At 42.8% G+C, this 20,821-nt stretch overlaps 1 protein-coding gene across 2 annotated transcripts; it reads left to right on the forward strand.

The window, feature by feature from the left end:
* The first annotated feature begins 1,075 nt into the window (after window positions 1-1,075).
* Window positions 1,076-19,481, forward strand: lamp2 (lysosomal-associated membrane protein 2). 2 transcript variants are annotated; one of them, XM_055643610.1, is made up of 9 exons: window positions 1,076-1,411; window positions 10,376-10,491; window positions 11,999-12,212; window positions 14,065-14,226; window positions 15,046-15,242; window positions 15,336-15,449; window positions 16,613-16,676; window positions 17,032-17,202; window positions 18,623-19,481. In XM_055643610.1, the coding sequence occupies exons 1-9, from the start codon at window positions 1,363-1,365 to the stop codon at window positions 18,760-18,762; spliced, it is 1,227 nt and encodes a 408-aa protein (XP_055499585.1). In that variant the 5' UTR covers window positions 1,076-1,362; the 3' UTR covers window positions 18,763-19,481. The 2 variants fall into 2 exon arrangements, with proteins under 2 accessions (XP_055499585.1, XP_055499584.1); XM_055643609.1 differs by having other exon boundaries at window positions 15,336-15,447; window positions 16,608-16,676.
* The last annotated feature ends 1,340 nt before the right edge of the window (window positions 19,482-20,821 follow it).

Below are 20,821 nucleotides of genomic sequence, written 5' to 3' on the forward strand. Positions count from 1 at the left end.
GCCCTCCCCAAGAATTCAGCATAGTATAACTGATCGAGAATGGTACACTCCAGAGGTTTGTTCCCCCCCCCCCCCCCCCCCCCCCCCCCCCCCCGTCATTGGTAGTGGTGGGGCTGGAAACATGTCACAACAATTTGTGCTCGAGCATCCTTCACGTAAAAGAACAAAATATCGCAAAATGTCTACGTGTTCAGATTAGTTAAAACTAGTTTTGTATTTATAACTGCTGCTGCATTATCACTAAGTGCAGGATGCGTTAATAAGCAACATCACATGCAACCATGAATCAACTCCACATTCTAACTCGTGATCATGTTGTCATTGCCAACACAGCAGGTAATAACAACAGCGCGGGGACAAAATCTGGCATCAATCACTCATTTGGTTACAGACGCAAAAAGCGGGAGTATCCGCTTTAACAATCAAGCTGCGCCAACGTTTTGTGTGTGTCTTCGCTGTAAATCTGTAGTTCTTTCCTAGTCATCTAGTTATGTTGATGAAGGTTAGTTAGAACTTAAATCGTAGACAAAAAAAGTGTGTAGGAAGCAAGTGGAGACGCTGATTTACGTCGAAGATCGACACCAAACCGCAGCGTTGCTGCTTGCGTTGGAAAGAACTGCAGATGCTGGTTTACAACGAAGATAGACAAAATGCTGGAGTAATTCAGCGGGACGGGCTGCGTCTCTGGAGATGAGGAATGGGGTCCGTCCCACTGAGTTACTCCAGCATGTTGTGTGCGTGTGTGTGCGTTTATTTATCTCTGCAGGGTTGCTGCTTTGCATCGGTGCTGCAAATGCGCGCCTCCCCGAGATCTTTGCCCGGGAGCGCGTGACCAAAGTTGCTCTGGTATCTTTGCGCGTGACTGCGCTAGTCCGGGCACCGCGAGACGTGTTTGGACAATGTCGGGGACCGGCGCGTCCCGATTGGTTTGATTGACCCACCGGCTGGGCCTGTGCGCTGATAGGTCAGAGGAGGGCAGCAACCGACTGCCGATTGGTCAGGGTAGCGTCAGCGGGTGATTGGCTGTCCCGGCGAGTGGGGGGCGCACCAGTCACGTGAGCGGCGGCGGCAGCGGCGGTTGACGGGCTCGAGGTGACACTGAGGGGCTTCAGTGTTTGAGGTGACGCTGACGGGTTCACGGGGGTGGGGGTTTGAGGCGGTGACACCATCGCTGTGTGGAGTTTGCGGTCGCTGCGCAGCTTGCGGTTGAGGCGTCGCTGGCTGGGCTCTTCGTGCCGGCTTCTGCTCGAGGCGACCAGACCTTCGCCGTGTCCAGGCGGCGTTGAGCGGTTCACAGTGTTAAGGAGGGAAGACCTTCGTTGTGCCGGACCACTGCCGTCGCCGTCGTCTTCTCCATCAACCATGCATCGACCTCCCGTGCTCCACGTCGCCGCCCTCCTCCTGTTTACAGGTGAGCCTGTCCTTGGTGGGGTAGTGATGGCCGAGTCAGTGTGTGACGGCCCGGCTGAGTGGGGACAGCCCGGCGGCGGCGGCATCGTCGTCGTTCGCTGGCTCCACTCCCCCGGTGCTGCAGGCCTGGCAGTTACTCTCTCGCTTAAGGTTTTCTCCATTCGTGTGTATGTTTCCACTCCACGCCGTCCTTTTGCAGCCGGCGGCCGCTCTGTGCGCTCAGAAGTCCAGAGATGTACGTATCTCCCGTTTGCTGGCCATAGATAGATCCGGCTACTGGCTGGCATTTTCAGCGCTGGCATCGTCTGTCTATCTGGGCTTCAGCTTCACTCTTTCTGCTTTCTGCATTCTGTGTTTTTAGTGTTAAATCGTTCTAATCGGGGCGAAGTATCATTGCATCACATTAAGAGAAGTGGTAAGCTCCAAGAGTTGGGGGAAACGAAACACGATATCCACTGAGGATAAACACAAAATACTGAGTAACTCATCGGGACAGGCAGCATCTCTGGAGAGAAGGAGTGGGTGACGTTTCGGGTCCAATTGTGTATCTCCTTGTGTTGCCTTTTCTCTTGCATTTTGTTTTGTGGAAGTATTTATACCGCGACTTTAATATAATTTGAAATAAACGAAAATAGATTCAACTTACCCAATTTTACCTGAGACTGCTCCTATCCTTAAAATCCATTAACAAGCAGACGATGTACATTTTCTAGTTTTTGATAAAGAAGATGACGTGACAGTGCTAGTTTATTTTGGCATAGAGTAGAATTCTTGGCTGTTTCTCTTATGAAATTTATATTTGGCCAACTGACATTTGAAGTTAACTTTATTCACATTTTAAAAAAATAGGAGTTAATGTAACATTTTTGAAAAATGTTAGTCCATACCTACAGAAGGAAGGAACAAGACTTTGGAAGTGGCACCATATTTTGCAGTGTTGTGGAATTTGGAAGAATGTCTTAGATTGAAGTGCGGCATTTGATTCTTACAGATATTGATTTTGTATTGGGAATGTCTGTTAAATTGTGTGAATTTTACTGGGTGATGTTTACTGGAGATGCTGTTTCAGTTGTTTATGGCTTTGTTCTATTTCTGGCATGGCTACTTGATTCAGCTTTTGTCTAGATTATCAGCTTGTGCTGCAGTAAACATGTAATTGTTTTGGAATCCATCATGTTTCCTGGGTCACAAATACTGAGATTTGGTTTGTATCAATATGGCTTCCACCTGCATTGATCTAGTCTTGGGTGTGGTGAGAAACTAGGATTCTGGAATAGAATATTTATGCTGCTTAGTCGTGTATCTGGCTTGCTGGAGAAGTGTACTGTAACCTTGGCTGGGAGTTCTACCTTTTGGGATCACCAGATAAATGGGGTTAATTATTTAATCTGGATGAATGTTGCATTTCAAGGCTGTTATAGGTAACATTTTCACTAACTTGGCTTGTAATTCTTAATAAGGCATCTTGTTTATTCAATTGCGGGCATATAACTACCAACATTTAGCAAGGGGGCAGAAGTGTAATGTGCTAGATTTTAGTTTTGCACTAATTGTGCTAGTTGAAGGCACCAGCATTCATTGCTGAAATGAGTCCCATATTTACGGGGGACTTGAATTCCCTTTGCTGTTGGAATCTGGATATGCTGTTTGGCATTGTCATTGTGCTAAGCTTTGCCACTGGCATTCTTAGGTTGGATTTGGCATGTGATCTGTGACTCAATAGGGATTGAGTGTAAAAGGGGATTGCATGTTTGAATGATTTTGCTTTGGTGTAATGACCTTGCATCAATTGTTTTATTCAGAGCCATGTTCATACAGAACAAACAGCCAACCGTAATTCATATATTTGCACTAATCCAGCATTAATCCCTTACTGAAGAAGGGTCTCGACCTGATACAACTCATATCTATTCCCTCCACTGATGCTCCCAGATCCACTGCGTTGCTCCAGTATTTTGTTTGCTCAAGATGGCCTTTAATAAAATCTGACAATGTGCACTTTAACCACATATGATTTTTTTTTCCTATTACAAATCTCAAATTGTGGAGTACAGAGACAAATAAATCAATGATGCGTCTTTGTCCCAAACATTATGGAGGGCACTGTACATGGTGATAACAAAACTGTTTTGCAAAATAAGTACGATGTAAGAGATGTAAAGCTCTGAGTTGAAATGTACATGTTGCAAACTCGGCAAGTTCTGGATTTCAGTTCACATCAAATCTGGTTGAACATAAAGTTGAACTTCTGATCAAAATGATCTGCAAGTGCAACAACATCTTAGTTACACACCAATGGAGGCAGTAAATTATATAATGTTGCACAGATGGTGAAAATATCATCAATATGCAGAACTAAAGTGATGGGTAAAGTATTTCTCAGGATGTTAAACAACTTTTGATGACCTAGGCATTCAACATGAATGTGAACAATGGCAACCTTCTTGGTTTTGTATACTCTTTTTCTAGATCGATCATGGCTGTCGCCATGTTTAACATCGCGGCGGCCTCAATCCGATCTGTATGTACTGTGAAAGTTTTTAATCAGATATTTAGCATGAAAATAGTGATCACGGATAAACAAGTACACAATACGGATAATTATCATGTTGCCGATATCGGGGCCTAATTAACTTATTTCGCCATCATCAGATTAAAATTAAATTACACCAAAAACTAGATTAGATGTTAAATAAACGTCCTATATACCTTTTGTTTTAGCGTGATGTCGGCTATATTTAAGACGGAGTTAGATGTGGCCCTTGTGGCTAAAGGGATCGGGGTATGGAGAGAAGGCAGGTACAGGATACTGGGTTGGATGATCAGCCATGATCATATTGAATGGCAGTGAAGGGTCGAATGACCTACTCCTGCACCTATTTTCTATGTTTCTATGTGAACTTTCAATCCATGATTTTAAAGGCCTTGAATTTGAGCCCCTGACTTTCAAATCCAGCGATTCAATAGATCAGCAACGTGATGACGGGAAAAACGGGAACGGATGACAGAATGGGATTTCCTCTACATCGTAAGCCTGTTGTCAGGGAGGGATTTCCTCTTACAATGTAAAACCTGCAGTTTATTCAACCCCCCACTAAAGACTCTTGCGTCCCGCACACAGCTTAATAGTTTTGAAAGCAGTATTTTCTTACCTCAAAGATGCAAAAGTAAATATGCAAAAATAAATATGAAATTCAGATCAAAACAATTATCGTTCGTAATGTATACACACAGCAACTCGGGTGTGTTTAATTGCCTCCTTAATGCAGGTATAAGAGAGCTCTCAGCACCTAGTTCATAAGTTCATTTATTGTCACATACACCAATTGGTGTACAGGGCTCTCACTTAACTTTTGGGAAGGGGGGTCAGTACTGGATGAATTGGGGGACCAGGGTAGGATGGATGGGGGGGGGGGGGGGCAGGAGGAGAATCAATGCGAGGTGGGTAGGGTGATGAATAGATTGGGGGGGGGGGGGGGGTTAGATGGGGAGGGGAGCACAGGGAATGTCAGTGAGGAGGGAATGGGGGTCAGTGCGGGATGGAGAGGAGGGGTCCCAGGATCAGAGGGATGGAGGGGGGCATACGAGAGAGAGAGAGAGAGAATGGGGACGAGGTGGGGAGGAAGGAAGGTCAGCGCTCCTCGGACAACATCGCCCCACTGCCTTGGCCGTCCCTGTCCAACGCCGCCAAAGGGGGTGGTGATTGGGATCTCATCGCCAGCCGACAGGAAGGTGTGGGGCCGGGCGGTGCAGCTCAAAGATCCTATAGCTATAGGATCTTTGGTGCAGCTGCTTCAGACTGCAGAAGGAGGCCTCCCTCTCCCCCTCTCTCCTCCCAGCCTCGGCATGTGAGGGGTTGTTTTGAAAGCGCCGTTGGCGGATTTGCAAGCAGCAGCTGCTATCATATACAAGAGGGAGAGAGAGGGAGGCTTCCTTCCGCCGGGTGGGGTGCGGGAGGAGGAGGCGAAGGAGCCGCTGTAGCGGCCGCTGTTGCTGCTGTTCGGGGCCCATCATTCGCTCCGACCCTTCGTCACCATGCACCTAGTATCTTTGCCCTGCAATAAAGCCGACGACGACACGTTCCTATTCTCCAAAGATGCAGCCTGACCTGCTGAGTTACTCCAGTTTTTTGTGTCTATCGGTATAAACCAGTATCTGCGTGCCAAGCCGGGCAAAATTACTCGGCATTTAGGTTGTCTGGCGGCACTTTGGGTGGTCAATGGCACCCGGGCAACCGCTAATTTCGAGCTCTGGTGTAGTGAAATTCACTGGCCAGGTCAGTCGTACAATTTAAGAAAGCAACAGACTCAAATAAACACGTTTTAACATAAACATCCATCACAGTGACTCCTACACATTCCTCACTGTGATGGAAGGCGAAAATAAAGTTCCAAGTCCTTCCCTTGTTCATCCTCGGTCGGGGGCCTCGAGTCCCCCGTTGACAGGACGGTCTTGAGTCCCATAGACGGCGGCTGAACGAGCTGTTCAGCTCCTGCATCGGGGGGATGTCAGCTCCCCCGCGCCGGGCGATCGAACCTCGCGGCGGGTTGTGGACGAAACTTCTGCGGCGTTGGAGCTCCCGACTAGCCTCTTCCGAGACTGCGAGCCCTTGTTGGTAAGTCCGCAGGCCGCGGTGGGAGCGATCCCAGGCAAGGGATCCGCTCCGATGGTAAGTCCACGTCCTGCAGTGGGGCTCACGACAGTCCGAGGCGGCTTCCAGCTCCAACGATGGTAGGCCGCAGATCACTTGATCACATCCGAAACTTGATCACATCTCTGGGAAGGTAAGAACCTGAAAAAAAAAGTTTCCCCCTCCCCCCATATAAAACAAACAGAAGAACATTAAAACAAACTTTAAACAAATGCTGAAAATAACAAAAAGGATGAAAAAAACGAACAGATTGCCGGCAGGGCTGCCATCTCCCTCCTCCGGCGCCCCCCTAGACTTAGTCTTTCCTCCGGTCTTTCCATCACCTTTGGAAACTTTTATTGCTGTTTATCAACAGGAGGACCAAAGTTGGTCCTCCTGTTGATAATAAGAATAAAATTGTTGGAGACATCGACAATGGCGGAGCAGAATGCCATCCTTTGAGGAGATTTCCGTTTGCGCTTTCTGGAATGAGCGGAATTCCTTGTCCAGCTTGGGACTGTTTGCCCCCCCCCCCCCCCCCCCCCCCCCCCCCCCCCCCCCCCAGTGACAAAATGTCGTACTTTCGACAAAATGGGGTGTGCTCGTGTAGTTGGCGACCGTCCTTGCGGAGACGGGGAAATCGGCGATGACCCGCATGTTGAGCAAGTTCATGTCCATCTCAATTTTCATATTTACCTCCTCTTTATCGAACGTCAGGTCGGGTCCAATCGGTAGATGAGTCAGTGCATCGGCATTGACATGCTTGGCAGACTGTCGGAAAATGATGTGGTAGTCATATCCCATCATGATCAGGGCCCAATGTTGTAGACGCTGCTACGTCATGACGGGTAAACTTTTCTCTGGACTAGAAGTAGTCAGCAGTGGTCGGTGATAAGCAGGAAATGTCGCCCACTCAAATATTGGTGGAACTTCCGGACACCAAACACGATCGCCAGTGCTTATTTCTCCACTTGACTGTAGTTTTTCTTGGTGGTCGTCGCTGTTTTGGATGCGAACGTGATTGGTTCTTCCTTGCCGTTTGGCGCCGTTTGTGAGATTACAGCTCCAAGACCATCGCATCGGTAATGCATCAGTGGCCAGCGAGATCGGCTTTGATGGGTCATGGTGGACCAAACGCGTCTTCTGGGCGAGCATCCCCTTCAACCTGATGAATGCATGGTCACACTCTTTGGACCTGTGCCATTCAACGTCTTGTTTTTGCAGGTTGTTCAATGGTGCGCACTAAGTCGAAAGTGCCGGTATGAACTTGCCATAGTAGTTCACCTTGTAAATGAAGCTTTCAAGCTGCTTCACATTTTCGGGCGTCGGCAATTTCACAATGGCGTCCACTCTTTCTTCCGATGGCTTCGGACCACTTGCCAGGATCACATGTCCGAGATATGTGACCTGTTGTCGGAAGAATGCGCACTTATCCATGCGGAACTTCATGCTGTTGTTCAGTGCCGTGAGGACCTGTTTTAGGTTTTGCAGGTGTTCTTCCTCTGTCCGGCCGGTGACAATTATGTCATCCAGGTAGGCGGCTATGTACGGAATCCCGGCAACCAGATTGTCTACCAGTTTCTGGAAGATGGCCGGTGCCGGACCAAACGACAATCGGTTGAATCTGAACAGTCCCTTGTGCGTGCTGATCACGAGCAGGTTTTTTGTCTCGTCGTCCAGTTCTACTTGAAGCCCATTCTGAATGGTTCACATGGGTGATAATTCCCATTTCTTCAAGACGGCAGAGTTCCTTGTCTTAGGCGTCCATCTGACTGAACGGAACTGGTCTTGGTTTGAAGAACTTGGGGATGGCATCGTCTTTGAGTATGAGCCGTGCCTTCATCTTTGTGCAATGTCCAAGTACATGTGCGAAAGCGACTGGAAACTGGTCAAGAACCTTCTGCAGGTTGTTCTCGCACTTGCTGACCATGTTGCAATCCAGGGTAGATGACAATGCCATAGTTGATCTATCGTAGATCAAGGCATTCATGTCAAGCTTGAAAGCATGAATCCAGCCGATGGAGCTCAGGGGATGTACCTTCTTTGCCAACGACGATCAGCAGCAACATCTGTGTCATACCATTACAGGAAACGGCGACAGTACTATTGCCTTTCATGGGAATGGGCTGTCGTCCGGGGGTCAGTCGTAACTGCCGTACTTTCAAAATAAAACTCAGCGCGAATTAAACACGACGACCACCTTTCACGCTCGAGATCAAAACAATCAAATTGCCGAGACATGTTAGTTTGAGTACACTACACAACTCAAAAATTATATCGACAAATAGGCTCTTTGGACGCAATCCGAAGTCTCCGTATTCTTTCGTGTTCTTGTTCTATGTCTGTATAAAACCTGAGAGTCTTCAAGGTACAACAGAAGTCTTTATTACATTAACTCAATGCTGGCAGCAAGACAACTCAAAATGGCTGCAACCACACGATCCGACTGCACACTCACACTGTGTACAGACAGAGGTAATTATATACAAAACATCTCTCTTTGTCCTGTGCAGCGCCACCTGCTGCACGGGAGGAGCAACGGGTCCTCCCATTCCGCACGGTCCACCAAACAGCACAGATTTTTAGTTTAATTTAGAATCTTTTGAGTGAATGTTGTAACAATGACTGACCATTTCAACTTTGATCTTGCTGCAGCCAGGCAACAAAAGTACTTGTTTTTTTCCCAGGTGTGGAAGAACAGCATTCCACTGTGAAATACAAGATCATCCTTTACATTCTTTGTTTTGAGCTATGAAGTCGATCGGTGTATTTATACAAGATAGATGGGCAATCATCGATCCTGGAACTTTTTAAATGAACGCTGAATGAAACTTGCTCAAATAGGCTGATTATTTCCATTATGGATATGCCAATCTATTGACATCTCATTTCATACATTGAGCACGGCCATTTGGAGTAGTTGGGTTTGTATTCACTGATTTAGGCACGTAGCCAAATTCAGATTTGTCTATTGTCATACGCATCAGAGTGCAATGAAATTCCTTGTTCAAATGAAGCACAGTAAACGATCAATGATAAATAAATGACAAGCCCAAAACAAGAGTGCAAGATTGTAGTCCCATCTGAAATGGCGCAAATACATATTAAAATACAATAATGGAATAACCAAATTAGGTCGAGGAAAGAATACCTGGCGGCACCATTTGGGAAGAGGGTGTGAAAGAAGTGATTAGTTCAGGAGTCTAATAGCAGTCAGGAAGAAGCTCCTCGTAACTTTGGATGTCTGAGCTTTCAAGCTCTTGAATCTTCTCCAAGAAGGTGGAAAAGGGAATGGCAAGGATGGCAAGTATCACTGAGGATACTCCCTGCATTTCTGATGCAGCCCACTGTGAGGATAGACTGGGTTGAAGGAAGTGACGTGCATGTGAACTGCTTCATTCATCTCCCCTTCGGGTTTAAGTGGTCAGGAGCAGAGCAGTTGACATACCATCCTGTCAGAATAGTTTACATAACCTATCTGTTGAAGTTCCAGAGAATGCTCATGCGCATGGTGAATCTTCTCGAATGCTCAAAGAAGTAAATTATGTTGATGTGTTTTCTTGATCAGTGTGAAGGGACCAGGTTAGTTTGCTGGTGATGTGGATGTCGAGGATCTTGAAATTGTTGACAATCTATACAGCAGCTCGGAGGACTGGGTTGTTGTGTTCACTCCCTCTCTTCCTTGGGTCAATAACCAATTATTTTGACTTTTTTTACATTTAGGACTAGGTTGTCCTGACCACAATTTCACTGGGATTTTGATCTCTTCTTTTCCCTCATTCATCTCGTTGTTGCTGATCTGGCTGACAACAGTGGTATTATTAGCAAACTTAAAAATTGAATTGACTTTGCACTTTTCTGTACACTCGTGGATGTACAGTGAGTAGAGCAAGGGTCTGAGCAGACAACCCAGTGTTGAGGATCAGGTGGTGGAAATGCTGGACCAATTCTAACCAATTGAGGTTTGCCTGTCAATAAATACAGAAACCAGGTTCAGATGAAGGCCACGGTTCAGAAGTGTAGGGGTGACCTTATTCAATATTATGGAGTCGAAGGCCGAGTGGCATTCAATAATGAGCAAACTGTCAGGTGTTCCTATTGTCAAGTTGATCCAGAACAGAATGTAGTGCAGGTGAGATGGTGTCATCCCCATTATAGGTGCACATGCTTGACACGGGTATCCAAGCCTGACTATTGCCAATGCTTTCCGATTAGTTTTCTTTGGCCCACTGCAATGTTTCTTGAGAACACAATAACCTTGTTGCACAAATTAAGTTTGTAGATTTGCCTATTGGATTGTTGTTCCATGGTAACTAAGTGACCGCTTTTTTTCAGGATTTTCCCTGACTGAAGCAGTGGAGATTAAAGTCCACGACAACAATAACAAAACCTGCATATATGCAATTTTATCCGTCAACTTCACTGTTGTTTATGAGGGAAATGGAACAATGGTAAGTTATGTAAATTTCTATTTTCTTGTAACAAACAGTAAGATTGGAGAATTGTTTGTTTGTTCATGGCTCAATTATGGCTGCTATAATTATTTCTAATGCTTTATTTTGGAATGAGTTGGAGGGAAGGTTTATTTGGGAATTGAACTCCCATTTGAAAACCAGCACCCTTAGAGGTTTGATAGCAACACAGTTAAGCTGAGGTCTGAAGAAGGGTTCCGATCCAAAACATCACCTGTTCCCTTTCTCCTGAGATGCTCCCCGACTCGCTGAGTTGCACCAGCACTTTGTGTCTATCTTAAGTTAAGCTCAATTTGTAATAGCTACCAGACAAAAAAAAAACAGACTTCAATAGTTTTTTTAACTAATGGAAGAACTGAGAGGACACATTGTTGATATCATGTAGTTAGTGTAATCATCAGCGGAACAAAATTCCTTGCTGTCAAGTCATTTGTCATCTTTAAAAATAAATAGTAGTTTGTGAAATGCAGCGAATGGTGCTTGGGTGCCAATTATTTTCTGGAAATGTAGCAATTGAATTATTTTGTCTAAAAAGACCATTCAGACTTCTGTGAATCTCCAATGAAACAAGTTTTTGCTTTAGGGTTAAATAATCAAACTTTCCCTATTTAAAGGTGAAAAAAAAACTAGAATCATTTGAATCCTGTCTATAAAAACTGCAAATTGTCACAATCTTGGTTATCTCTGCAAAAATATGTTGTTTGTATTTTTTCCATTGTGTCAAATGGAGACTACATTGCCAAACTCACGCAAGTGTACACCATCTCGCATTTACATTTAGGGATCAATCATTCCTTTGCAGTGCGGGAGGATGGCATTAGAATGGATGAGAACTGATGATGCTCTATGCTTTAATTAATTTGAATTCATGCTATTTTAAAGTATCCCCAATGATGAACGTAGCTGAATAGATGTCCAGTTTCTTGGGTGGAGGAAATGGAGTGACCACTATTTGCTACTCCTAAACACTTTCCCCCATCACATTTAAATTGACTTATTTCCATACCAATTAATTTAATAGTAGTTCTCTGACAGTTCCAGTCTGAATGTGTTGTGTATATATTGCCGTTAATGTGTCAAAGGAAGTTGTGGGGTATTTGACCACAACCATATCCTGATATTCGATTAGATAATTGTTTTACATTCAACTCCAGCTATTTGCCTTTATTTGAAATCTTAAGAAGTGAAGATTTACCTTTGCCTTATAAAGGTCTCCTGAACACTGTTCAGGATGGGTAGTGGTTGAGCTAAAAATCGATGATCCATCTGGTCATTATTACAAGTTAAATATAAACTTTTTTTGACAATTTTGCTGGCAAACCTTTTTAATCCAACATTGTAGAGTTTGTTGCAGTGTGTCCTTGAACTGAGTGTGTTTTATCTGGTTCACTGCTTGTCCAGTTGAGCTGTTGTGGCATAGCTGTTGTACCATCATTGTGCCCAACCTTATTCAGATTTTCTTTTTGTGTGTGTGTACTTCATTTAGGAAAATACAACCTTTACACTGCCTAATTCATTGTCGTCAAATGGAAGTGTATGTGGCGATAATAAATCAGCTCCTTTGTTGAAAATGAACTTTGGACCTGGTCATTCCTTGAGCCTAAATTTCTCCCACTCTGCTGGAATATTCAGAGGAGATGTGTTGACCTTCACGTACAACACCAGTGATACAAATCTATTTCCTGGAGCAAAAAACACAAGTATGATTTTTATTGTTACCTTGTATTAAACAGTATGTACTCTTGAGCAGCTGACCAGGGAAACATATTTGTAATTGGCAATCTGTGGCAGAACCACTTTGTTCAAACAGTTTGACAGTCTGAGATAGATGGTCTGTTGAAAAAGTAGTGCAAAATGTGTTTAATGCTCTAGGACTTATAGGATCCATTGGGGGCTTGCTATTCGTGTCTGAAGTTGTATATCTTGCACTATACATCAAAGTTATTGCCTTTTGCACTAATCTGATCTGTGTGGCTCCTCTGTAGGTCCCAGAGATGCAATGGTGTCAGGTCCCTGTAATTTCTGGTTTGGAGGATTTTGTTACTGTACTTTAGTCATTCAATAATTGGTTTTCCTGGTTTGTTTCATGACAGAAATAAAAAACAATTCCTCAACTATTTCTTTATTCCCCATTTTAATTTATATGGCTGAGGCCCATATTTGTTACTCTTGTATAGTTGAAAATTTTGATCATTTATTTGCTGATTTTTCCCCTCTGATAAATAGGTAAATACCATTTGTTTAATAAATTCCCAATCTGCACGCTTTCTACTTGTGGTAACTTTTATGTCGTTCAAGAGATTACTCCCTCTAGCCACTAAGTCAGATTCAGATTCAAACTTTATTGTCATTGTGCAATGTACAAGTATAGAGACAACGAAATGCCGTTAGCGCACGCGCACACACACACACACACACACACACACACACACACACACACACACACACACACACACACGCAGTAGTGCAATTTTCGGGGGGGGGGGGGGGGGGGGGGAAATGACTGGCAATCACCAAGGTGTAGAGTTAAGTAGGGTAACAACCGCAGGGAAGAAGCTGTTCCTGAACCTGTTGGTCATGGTCAACAGTCTGTGGTTGGGGTGAGAGCAGTCCTTGACGATCCTGTGCGCTCTTCGCAGACATTGCTTGCTCTGGACAGACTCGATGGAGGGGAGTGAGGAACCGGTGATGCATTGGGTATTAAGGGATATGGGGAGAGGGCAGGCACGGGTTATTGATTGGGGATGATCAGCCATAATCACAATGAATGGTGGTGCTGGCTAGAAGGACCGAATGGCCTCCTCCTGCACCTATTTTCTATGTTTCTAAGGGATTTTTACCATTCATTGTGAATTAGTTTCCAAATTTGCCTATCTATTCACTGGGTAGCAAAGAGCGGGTTTGAGATTTTGTGTTTAAATAATCTGATTAAAAATATAGCTATTTTGTCATATTTTGGTAGCTGCAATGAAATGTGAAGATTTGGCTACATTTTACTTGAAGTTTATTACTATTTCCTACATGTGGAATTATTCCTGACATAATGATTGTTTTAATCCCTAATATTTAATTGGAGCAGTAATGAAGTATGTTTTGTTCTTTGCTTTACTGTCATGCAGCATTTTTGTTTAATTCATCTATAATGTTTTTGTGGTTTGAGTCTGTGCCCGTGATGCCGCTGCAAGCAAGCTTTTCATTTTACTGGTTCCTTGCCGCACATTGCAATAAATCTGACCTAACCTAAGCCTTTAAGTGAAAGAAGGTCTGAATTGACACGTTGCTGTGGGTGAATAGAATGTTGCGTGCGAATCATTGTCTATCTGAGCACTTCCCTATATGAAAAGGTTCCATAAGTGGTAACGTTTTTTTTTGTTACAAGTTCCTGGTCTTCTGAAAATGCTTAAACGTTTAGTTGCTGTGATTAATGCAAGGTAGACTTTGCACTGCATGAATGCTTAGATACTGTACATGGCATGCTCCTGTTTACACACTAAGTTAATGTCCAGTGCACTCCATTACCTCAATTTCAGTAATTTCTCTGATCTATTTTAGGTGTAAAGCAAGTAGCTGTGGATTCCTTAATGGAGGCTGCACCACTGAACACAGTTTACACATGTAGAAGTGCCAAAGCTATTGCAAGCAAAGAAGTAATCATGGTTTTTTATGATGTTGGCTTACAAGCCTTAGTGGAGAATGGAACAATTAGCAAAAATGGTGAGAAATGCTCCATTAAGTCAAACTTCAGATTTGAGTTCTGAATTTAATGTTTATTATAGCTCGAGAATTTGTGTTGGGGTACGAGTATGTTTGAGTTGACCTTTAATGTGAATCTTAACTAGTTGCCCGTCTACCATTTCTACTCTTACCCCCTCCCTGCCCAATTCAAACAAAACCATTCCTGTAGTCTGAAGTTATTGAGCACCATCCAGAGAGGAGAATAGCTGTTCTGCCCTGAACTTGCTCTCCCTGCTCACCTGGTTCCAGCCTGAACACCTGAAATATGTTCATTCCAGCAAATATCATCTCATGGTTAAATCATTCCAGTAATGTTCATTTCCTGTCACAGGGCTTGTACATGTCAATTTGATTGCCTATAAGTCTATTTGCACCCCTTTCTAGATAATCTATTTTAAAATCGTAAACTTAGATATTTTCAGTAAAAGGTAATTGGATGGTAAGGATTGAAGGGCTGCTGTAGAGCACGGTGATCAACACATGATGTGACTCACCTAATGCTTGGTTTGTGTCAACGTTTTATTGAAATAAACCTGCTTTGCTGCCCCCGGCCAGGATGGAATGCTTGGGTTCTTGATTTGTGTTGGATTTCATTTTTGAACTTGTGCTATCCATCTGTACTAATGGTACATGGTCAGATGTTGAGAAAAATTGCACGACTTGGGTCGGGTTTAGTTAACCTGGGATCAAGTTTTGTTTTTTGAACCCAAGTGGACCAATAAGAAGAGCCATGTGGTGAACTATTGACTGAATTGCCTAGATTTGTTTTCAAATCATTAAAATCTTTTTTCTTTCCAGAATCAATCTGTAAGGCAGACATGTCCACCACCATGAGTCCACTCACCACTTGGACAGCCTCAACCATGACCCCGACTAAACCGCCACCACCACCAATACCATCAGTGGGCAACTATACACTCAAAAATGGCAGTGAGACTTGTCTCCTTGCCAACATGGGACTACAGCTGAATCTTACCTACGTGGAGGATAACCAGGTATTTTTTTTTCTTGCATTGTTTGCCACTGTTTTGTTTTGTGCATTACAAAAAAATAACTTCTGCCTCCATTTTCATCCTAAATTATTTTAGACACGACTGATTAATATTGATTCCAATTCTACTGCAAGTGGATACTGTGGGGATCAAGATGCAACTCTTGTGCTAGAAGATATGAAAACAACTATTATATTTCACTTCATCGTGGTAAGTATTCAATTTCATTAAGGAGAAAACAATGTATGGTGTCTTGAGATGTTGTGGCCTGGAAGGTATCAAACTTCCCTTGGGCAAGTTTTAACCTATGTTCAGGAAGTAGCAAGACTTCATAGTGTTGCAAAATAAAAATGTCCTGGTAATTCCCAGTAAACGTGCTCTGGGAAGGGGAGAGGTCAATGTTTTACAATTCCACTTGTAAATTTGAGCCTATTGTTTATTGCAGTCGAGTAGTTTTAGGGAAAAGACAAGGGTCGGGTAAAGGGGCTGTCCCACTGCGGCGACCTAATCTGCGAGTTTAGAAGAGTTTGCCCTCGACTCAAAATCGCTGCATGGTTGACACGTGGTCCTAGGAGGTCACTGGACCTCTCCTTCATGTTCGAGGGAAGTTCCCGCATACTCGTGGCCTCAGTTTGGTCGAGGAAAATTTCTAGGCATGTTGAAAAATTTTCCAAGAGTAAAAGTTGGCCGGCACGGTTCTTTTGAACTCATAGTGCAGTGGAGTGGGGTCACTATGTAGTTATAGGCAGTCAAAGGCGCTGTAGGCAATCTCCTTCGCTGACCAGGCATTTTAATTGGCTCATTGGAGTTTTCAGAACCAATGAATACCGACCGGTAATGTTAAATGCCCAGCCAAACTTTATTATGTTGTCTGGCTTCTTAAAAGTGTCTCTCCCTCCTCCCCTCCTCCCCTCCTCCCCTCCTCCCCTCCTCCCCTCCTCCCCTCCTCCCCTCCTCCCCCTCCTCCCCTCCTCCCCTCCTCCCCTCCTCCCCTCCTCCCCTCCTCCCCTCTCTCCCTCCTCCCTCCGTGCTCTCTAAAGGACTTACCGTAACTGTGTCAGCCATCTTTTACCTTCCTGTTCATCACGGGTGTGAATTTCAGACAGCGCTCCCCCGCTTTCCCTGGCCCCCACGCCTTTGCTGCGCGTGTGTGTGTGTGGTGGGGTGGGGTGGTGGGGGCGGTTTAATGGCGGACGGTCGGTTGTTTTCCCGGCGAGTGCCATTTGATACATTCGTTTCCACAATTAGCTCAGTTGTACTGGGGTAAATTCAGATTAAAACTAATTTTCTAGTTTCATATGGTGTCTTGTAAATAATTATTTTGATTATCGTTTACTGAGACTTTTTGCATACTTGTGTAAATTTTGTTGCAGGAGCAATCAAAGTTCTTCTTAAAGGAGGTGAAAGCTAATATAAGCCTGGTTGTGAATGGTTCAAGTAAGTATTGTCGATTACAGTAGTTGAAGGTAAGCATGGCAAGGTGGCCATTCAGAGATATTTAGTCCTTGATGGGAAGGACGACAGATAAACTGGTGTTCTTCCAAATGAAAGTTGATTGACCCCCAAATGTTGACTTGTTTTTCACAACTGCTATCTGATCTCGGGTAATTTCACCAAGTTTAATATTATGTAGAGGTTAGTCCTAGACTGTTTTAATTACAAGCATTGCTTGAAACTTCTTAATGCACAGTGCTCGAACAACCCCCTGGATGTGTTCAAATTTTTAGTTTTTTTTGTTTTAATCAGGTATAGTTTTTATTCTTTGAATTGATTAAGTGTTTTTTATTTCCAGCAATCCCACTTCAATTCAACAATAGCAGCCTGAAGTACTGGCAAACATCTATCGGAAGTTCATACATGTGCCACAAAGAGCAGAGGCTGAGGGTGACTGACCAAATGGTTATTAATACATTTAATGTGTGGATCCAACCATTTGAGCTGAAGTCTGGAACCTTCTCGAGAGGTACGTGTTTCCCATTATATATTTACCTGTCTCTGATTGTAAGGTACCTACATTTGTCTTAACTAATCTTTTCCTTTTTACATATCTAAAGAAGCTTTTAGAGTCTGTTTTTATATTCCCGCAAGCTTTCTTTCGTGCTTTCCCCCCCCTCTTAATTAACCTCTTTGCCCTCCTCTGAGTTCTTAATTTCTCCCAGTCCTCCGGTTTGCTGCTTCCTCTGGCCAATTTATATGCCTTTTCCTTGGATTAACATGGTAATATTTGTATTTTTGAGTTTTGTTACTTGCCACATTTGGCATTTATACTATTGTTCTTTTGGGATCCCCTTTACCAGCCAATTTGAGAATCAGTGTAGAACCTCCCTTCTATTGATTCCATTTATACCTCATGCTACCTCGGCAAGGCCAGCAGGCATAATCAAGGACGCGTTGCACTCTAGCCACTCCCTCTTCTCTCCACTCCCACCAGGCAAAAGGTATAGAAGTGTGAAAATGCACACCACCAGATTCAGGGACAGTTTCTTCCCAGCTGTTATCAGGCCATTAAATCATCTTACCACAGAGCAGTGCTGAACTACTATCTACCTCTGATGTTCCTCGGACTTTGCTGGCTTTACCTTGCACTAAACGTTATTCCCTTACGTACCTATACACTGTAAATGGATTGATTGTAATCATGTGTAATCTTTCTGTTGACTGGTTAGCATGCAAAAAAAAGCTTTTCATTGTACATGTGACAATAAACTAAACTAAACTGAGAACTTGGGAGCACCAGAAAGATTACAGTTGATATTTGCATTCTTGATTTAAGTGCAAACTTTTACAAAGAGGCACTATATCTTCTCAGGGAGACAAAATGTTGGAGTACCTCAACGGGACAGGCAGCATCTCTTAAGAGAAGGAGTGATTGATGTTTCGGACCCTTCTTCAGGCTGGACCCCGAAACGTCACCCATTCCTTCTCTCCAGAAATGCTGCCTATCCTACTGAGTTACTCCAGCATTTTGTCTACCTTTGATTTAAACTAGCATCTGTAGTTCTTTACTACACTATATTTTCCCATGTTGTTTGTAACATAAGGCCAGTCAGTCTATTGTGACCATACTAACTGGAAGATTTCTATCAGGCCTATTTATCCTCCACTTATTTCCTCCTTGTTATTCTCATGCCCACCAGTTCCCCAATTGTCCTGTCCTTGGACTCAGCGCAATTTATAATAGCCAGTTAACCTACTTTCTACAGAGGTGGAATATCAGTTTTGTAAATGTTAGCCAACGGATTGAGCAAAGTGTCAATCAATTGTGTAGCCTGCTACTACCAGTTTTAAAGTAATTTGCATCCCTTGTAGTAAATGAAATGTTAATGTGCATTTAACTATTTTCTTATGGTATCTGGTGATTCATGTTTTCCTTTAATCCGCAGCTGAAGAATGTTCTCTGGATGATGACAGCATTCTTATTCCTATTATTGTTGGAGCAGCTTTAGCTGTCTTAATTGTGATTGTTGTGATTGCCTATGTGATTGGAAGGAGAAAAAGCTACGCTGGATACCAAACACTCTAGATTTGGTTTTGATTCACCAAATAATCAGTGATGTGATTATATGATTGCTATCTAGCAGGTGGAAGTCCTCGCCCCTTCAACTTTTTAAATTGCACTAGGTCCTTGCCATGTCTCTGGGGCTGAACTTGCACCTAATTCTACTTGTGGAGGTGAAATGTTGAAAGTACATTGCTGGCATTGAGGGATGAAAATTTGGCTTAGACGTCAAGGCGTTATTCCAAGATAATGCTGTTCAGTCCAATCTATAAGATCTGTTTGGTAACCTGCTCTTGAGATTAACATTTAAGAATGAGTAATGTTTGCCAGCAATGCTTCTAACATTTCTACCTATTTAATGAATATAAAATCTAAAACTGAATGTTATACAATCAGTTCTAATGTAGCTTGTTTAGATGTGCTGTGGAAAATGTATAAATGTTAATAATGTTTGTGTATATAAGTTTCAAATTTAGCAAAAATGTTTATAGGAACAGCTGTTGGGTGCCTTGAATTGTAGAAAACCTTTCCAAGTTTGTAACATCTGTTCTTATTGGCATGTTCTAATGTTAACCACTGATATAATTTCTAATTTGGCAATCTGGAGTTTTTCACTGCAGTCGAGACATGAAGTTTTGAACATTTTGGCTTTTATCTTGGTATATCTTAGAAAAATTACAAGCTTTTCCTGTAGTTCATTTTTATGTAAAGTTTAACTTGCATTTATAATAAAGGATCCTGCTGTAAGCCTGTACAGTTTTATTTGGGGTTGAGGAATGTGGAGGCTTTGAGTTTTACACTTCTTTAGGAAGCAACATTTAAAAAGCCTGAGCATTTAAGGCATAACTGGTATACACTTCATGTACACTTTCTTGTACACTTGATGCATGTGGCTATTACAATGCCATTCATTAATAGAACAACTTGTCACAACAAAAAATCTGTTAATACTTAACCTAAAAGCTGGCATAATACTGTTAATTCCAAGATGGCACTCTCTGGATTTGTTTCAAACCCGGAATCGCTAGTCCCATAACCATTAGTGGAGATACAAGGAACTGCAGATGCTGGAATCTTGAGTAAAGCACAAAGTGCTGGAGGAGCTTGGCAGGATCCTTAAGAAATCAGTGTGACGAAGGACCTGGCCCAAATAGTTGTCTGCATTCCTTCCACAGATGCTGCCTGACCTATCACTTTGTGTTTTGCTGAGTAATAACCATTTGTATTGTATTTTGACATATGCTAAAATCCAAGTTTGGTCTCATTATTTGTGATAGTTTAAGTCTTTGCCTTTGAGACTGTATTTGATGCCAGAAATCACATGTTACTAAGTTTTCCAGGTCACTTTAAAAACTTGTCAGAACAGCTGATCTTGCATCCCTTCATTTGAAAAAAACAATAAAAGCTAACATGACCAACAAACTAATTAAGATTTTTCTGAAACTTGATTATTTGTTTCTGTTGTTGTGTTAAATACACCAAGTTTTATTTTGTGCTATAAATATTGCAGCTGCCCCATCGATTGGAAGTTTGAAAAATGTTGTCAATGCTGTTTCTTTGGGCTTCATTTAAAACTAGCTCTAACCTCTTATTTTTCGCTCAAAGAACAGAATTAGAAATCTAAGTGCTGCAATCAGCTCTGGTATTGATTTGACACAACTGTAGTTTAAGTTGTTACAGTTCACACTAATATTAAATTTGGATTAATTTGTAGTGAAATTGTGTTGGTAAGAATGGATAGCTAGTGAATTGAGCAAATGTCCACACGCATTTCTTGCACTAAATGTATAATTATCCAGTTGACTAGTGCAAGGGATTTGAAATTATTTTGGTCATAATTTGCACGCTTATGTTGCATTAAACTATAAATCTGGGGTTGTATTTGGATGAACTTGGATAAAATCCTAACTAACTTCCACAATCCTTTGTTGTTTATATCATAAAGCAATGAAGATGCAAGCTCATTAGTAGGGTTTGCTGGTGTTTAGGAATCTGTTCTGGTCCCTTCTGTGTTTGTCACTACTCCTGCTATGCAGAATGTCCTTTGACTATAAAAGCTGCCCTAATCATCATAGTCTTTAAT

Source organism: Leucoraja erinacea, chromosome 12, assembly GCF_028641065.1.
Source record: "Leucoraja erinacea ecotype New England chromosome 12, Leri_hhj_1, whole genome shotgun sequence".
Lineage (NCBI taxonomy): Eukaryota > Metazoa > Chordata > Chondrichthyes > Rajiformes > Rajidae > Leucoraja > Leucoraja erinaceus.

Coding starts and splice junctions, on each gene's coding strand:
- lamp2 (XM_055643609.1), top strand. CDS start 1,363: ATGCATCGACCTCCCGTGCTCCACGTCGCCGCCCTCCTCCTGTTTACA. Junction 12,213..14,064: donor TCCTGGAGCAAAAAACACAA/GTATGATTTTTA, acceptor GATCTATTTTAG/GTGTAAAGCAAGTAGCTGTG. Junction 17,203..18,622: donor GTCTGGAACCTTCTCGAGAG/GTACGTGTTTCC, acceptor TTTAATCCGCAG/CTGAAGAATGTTCTCTGGAT.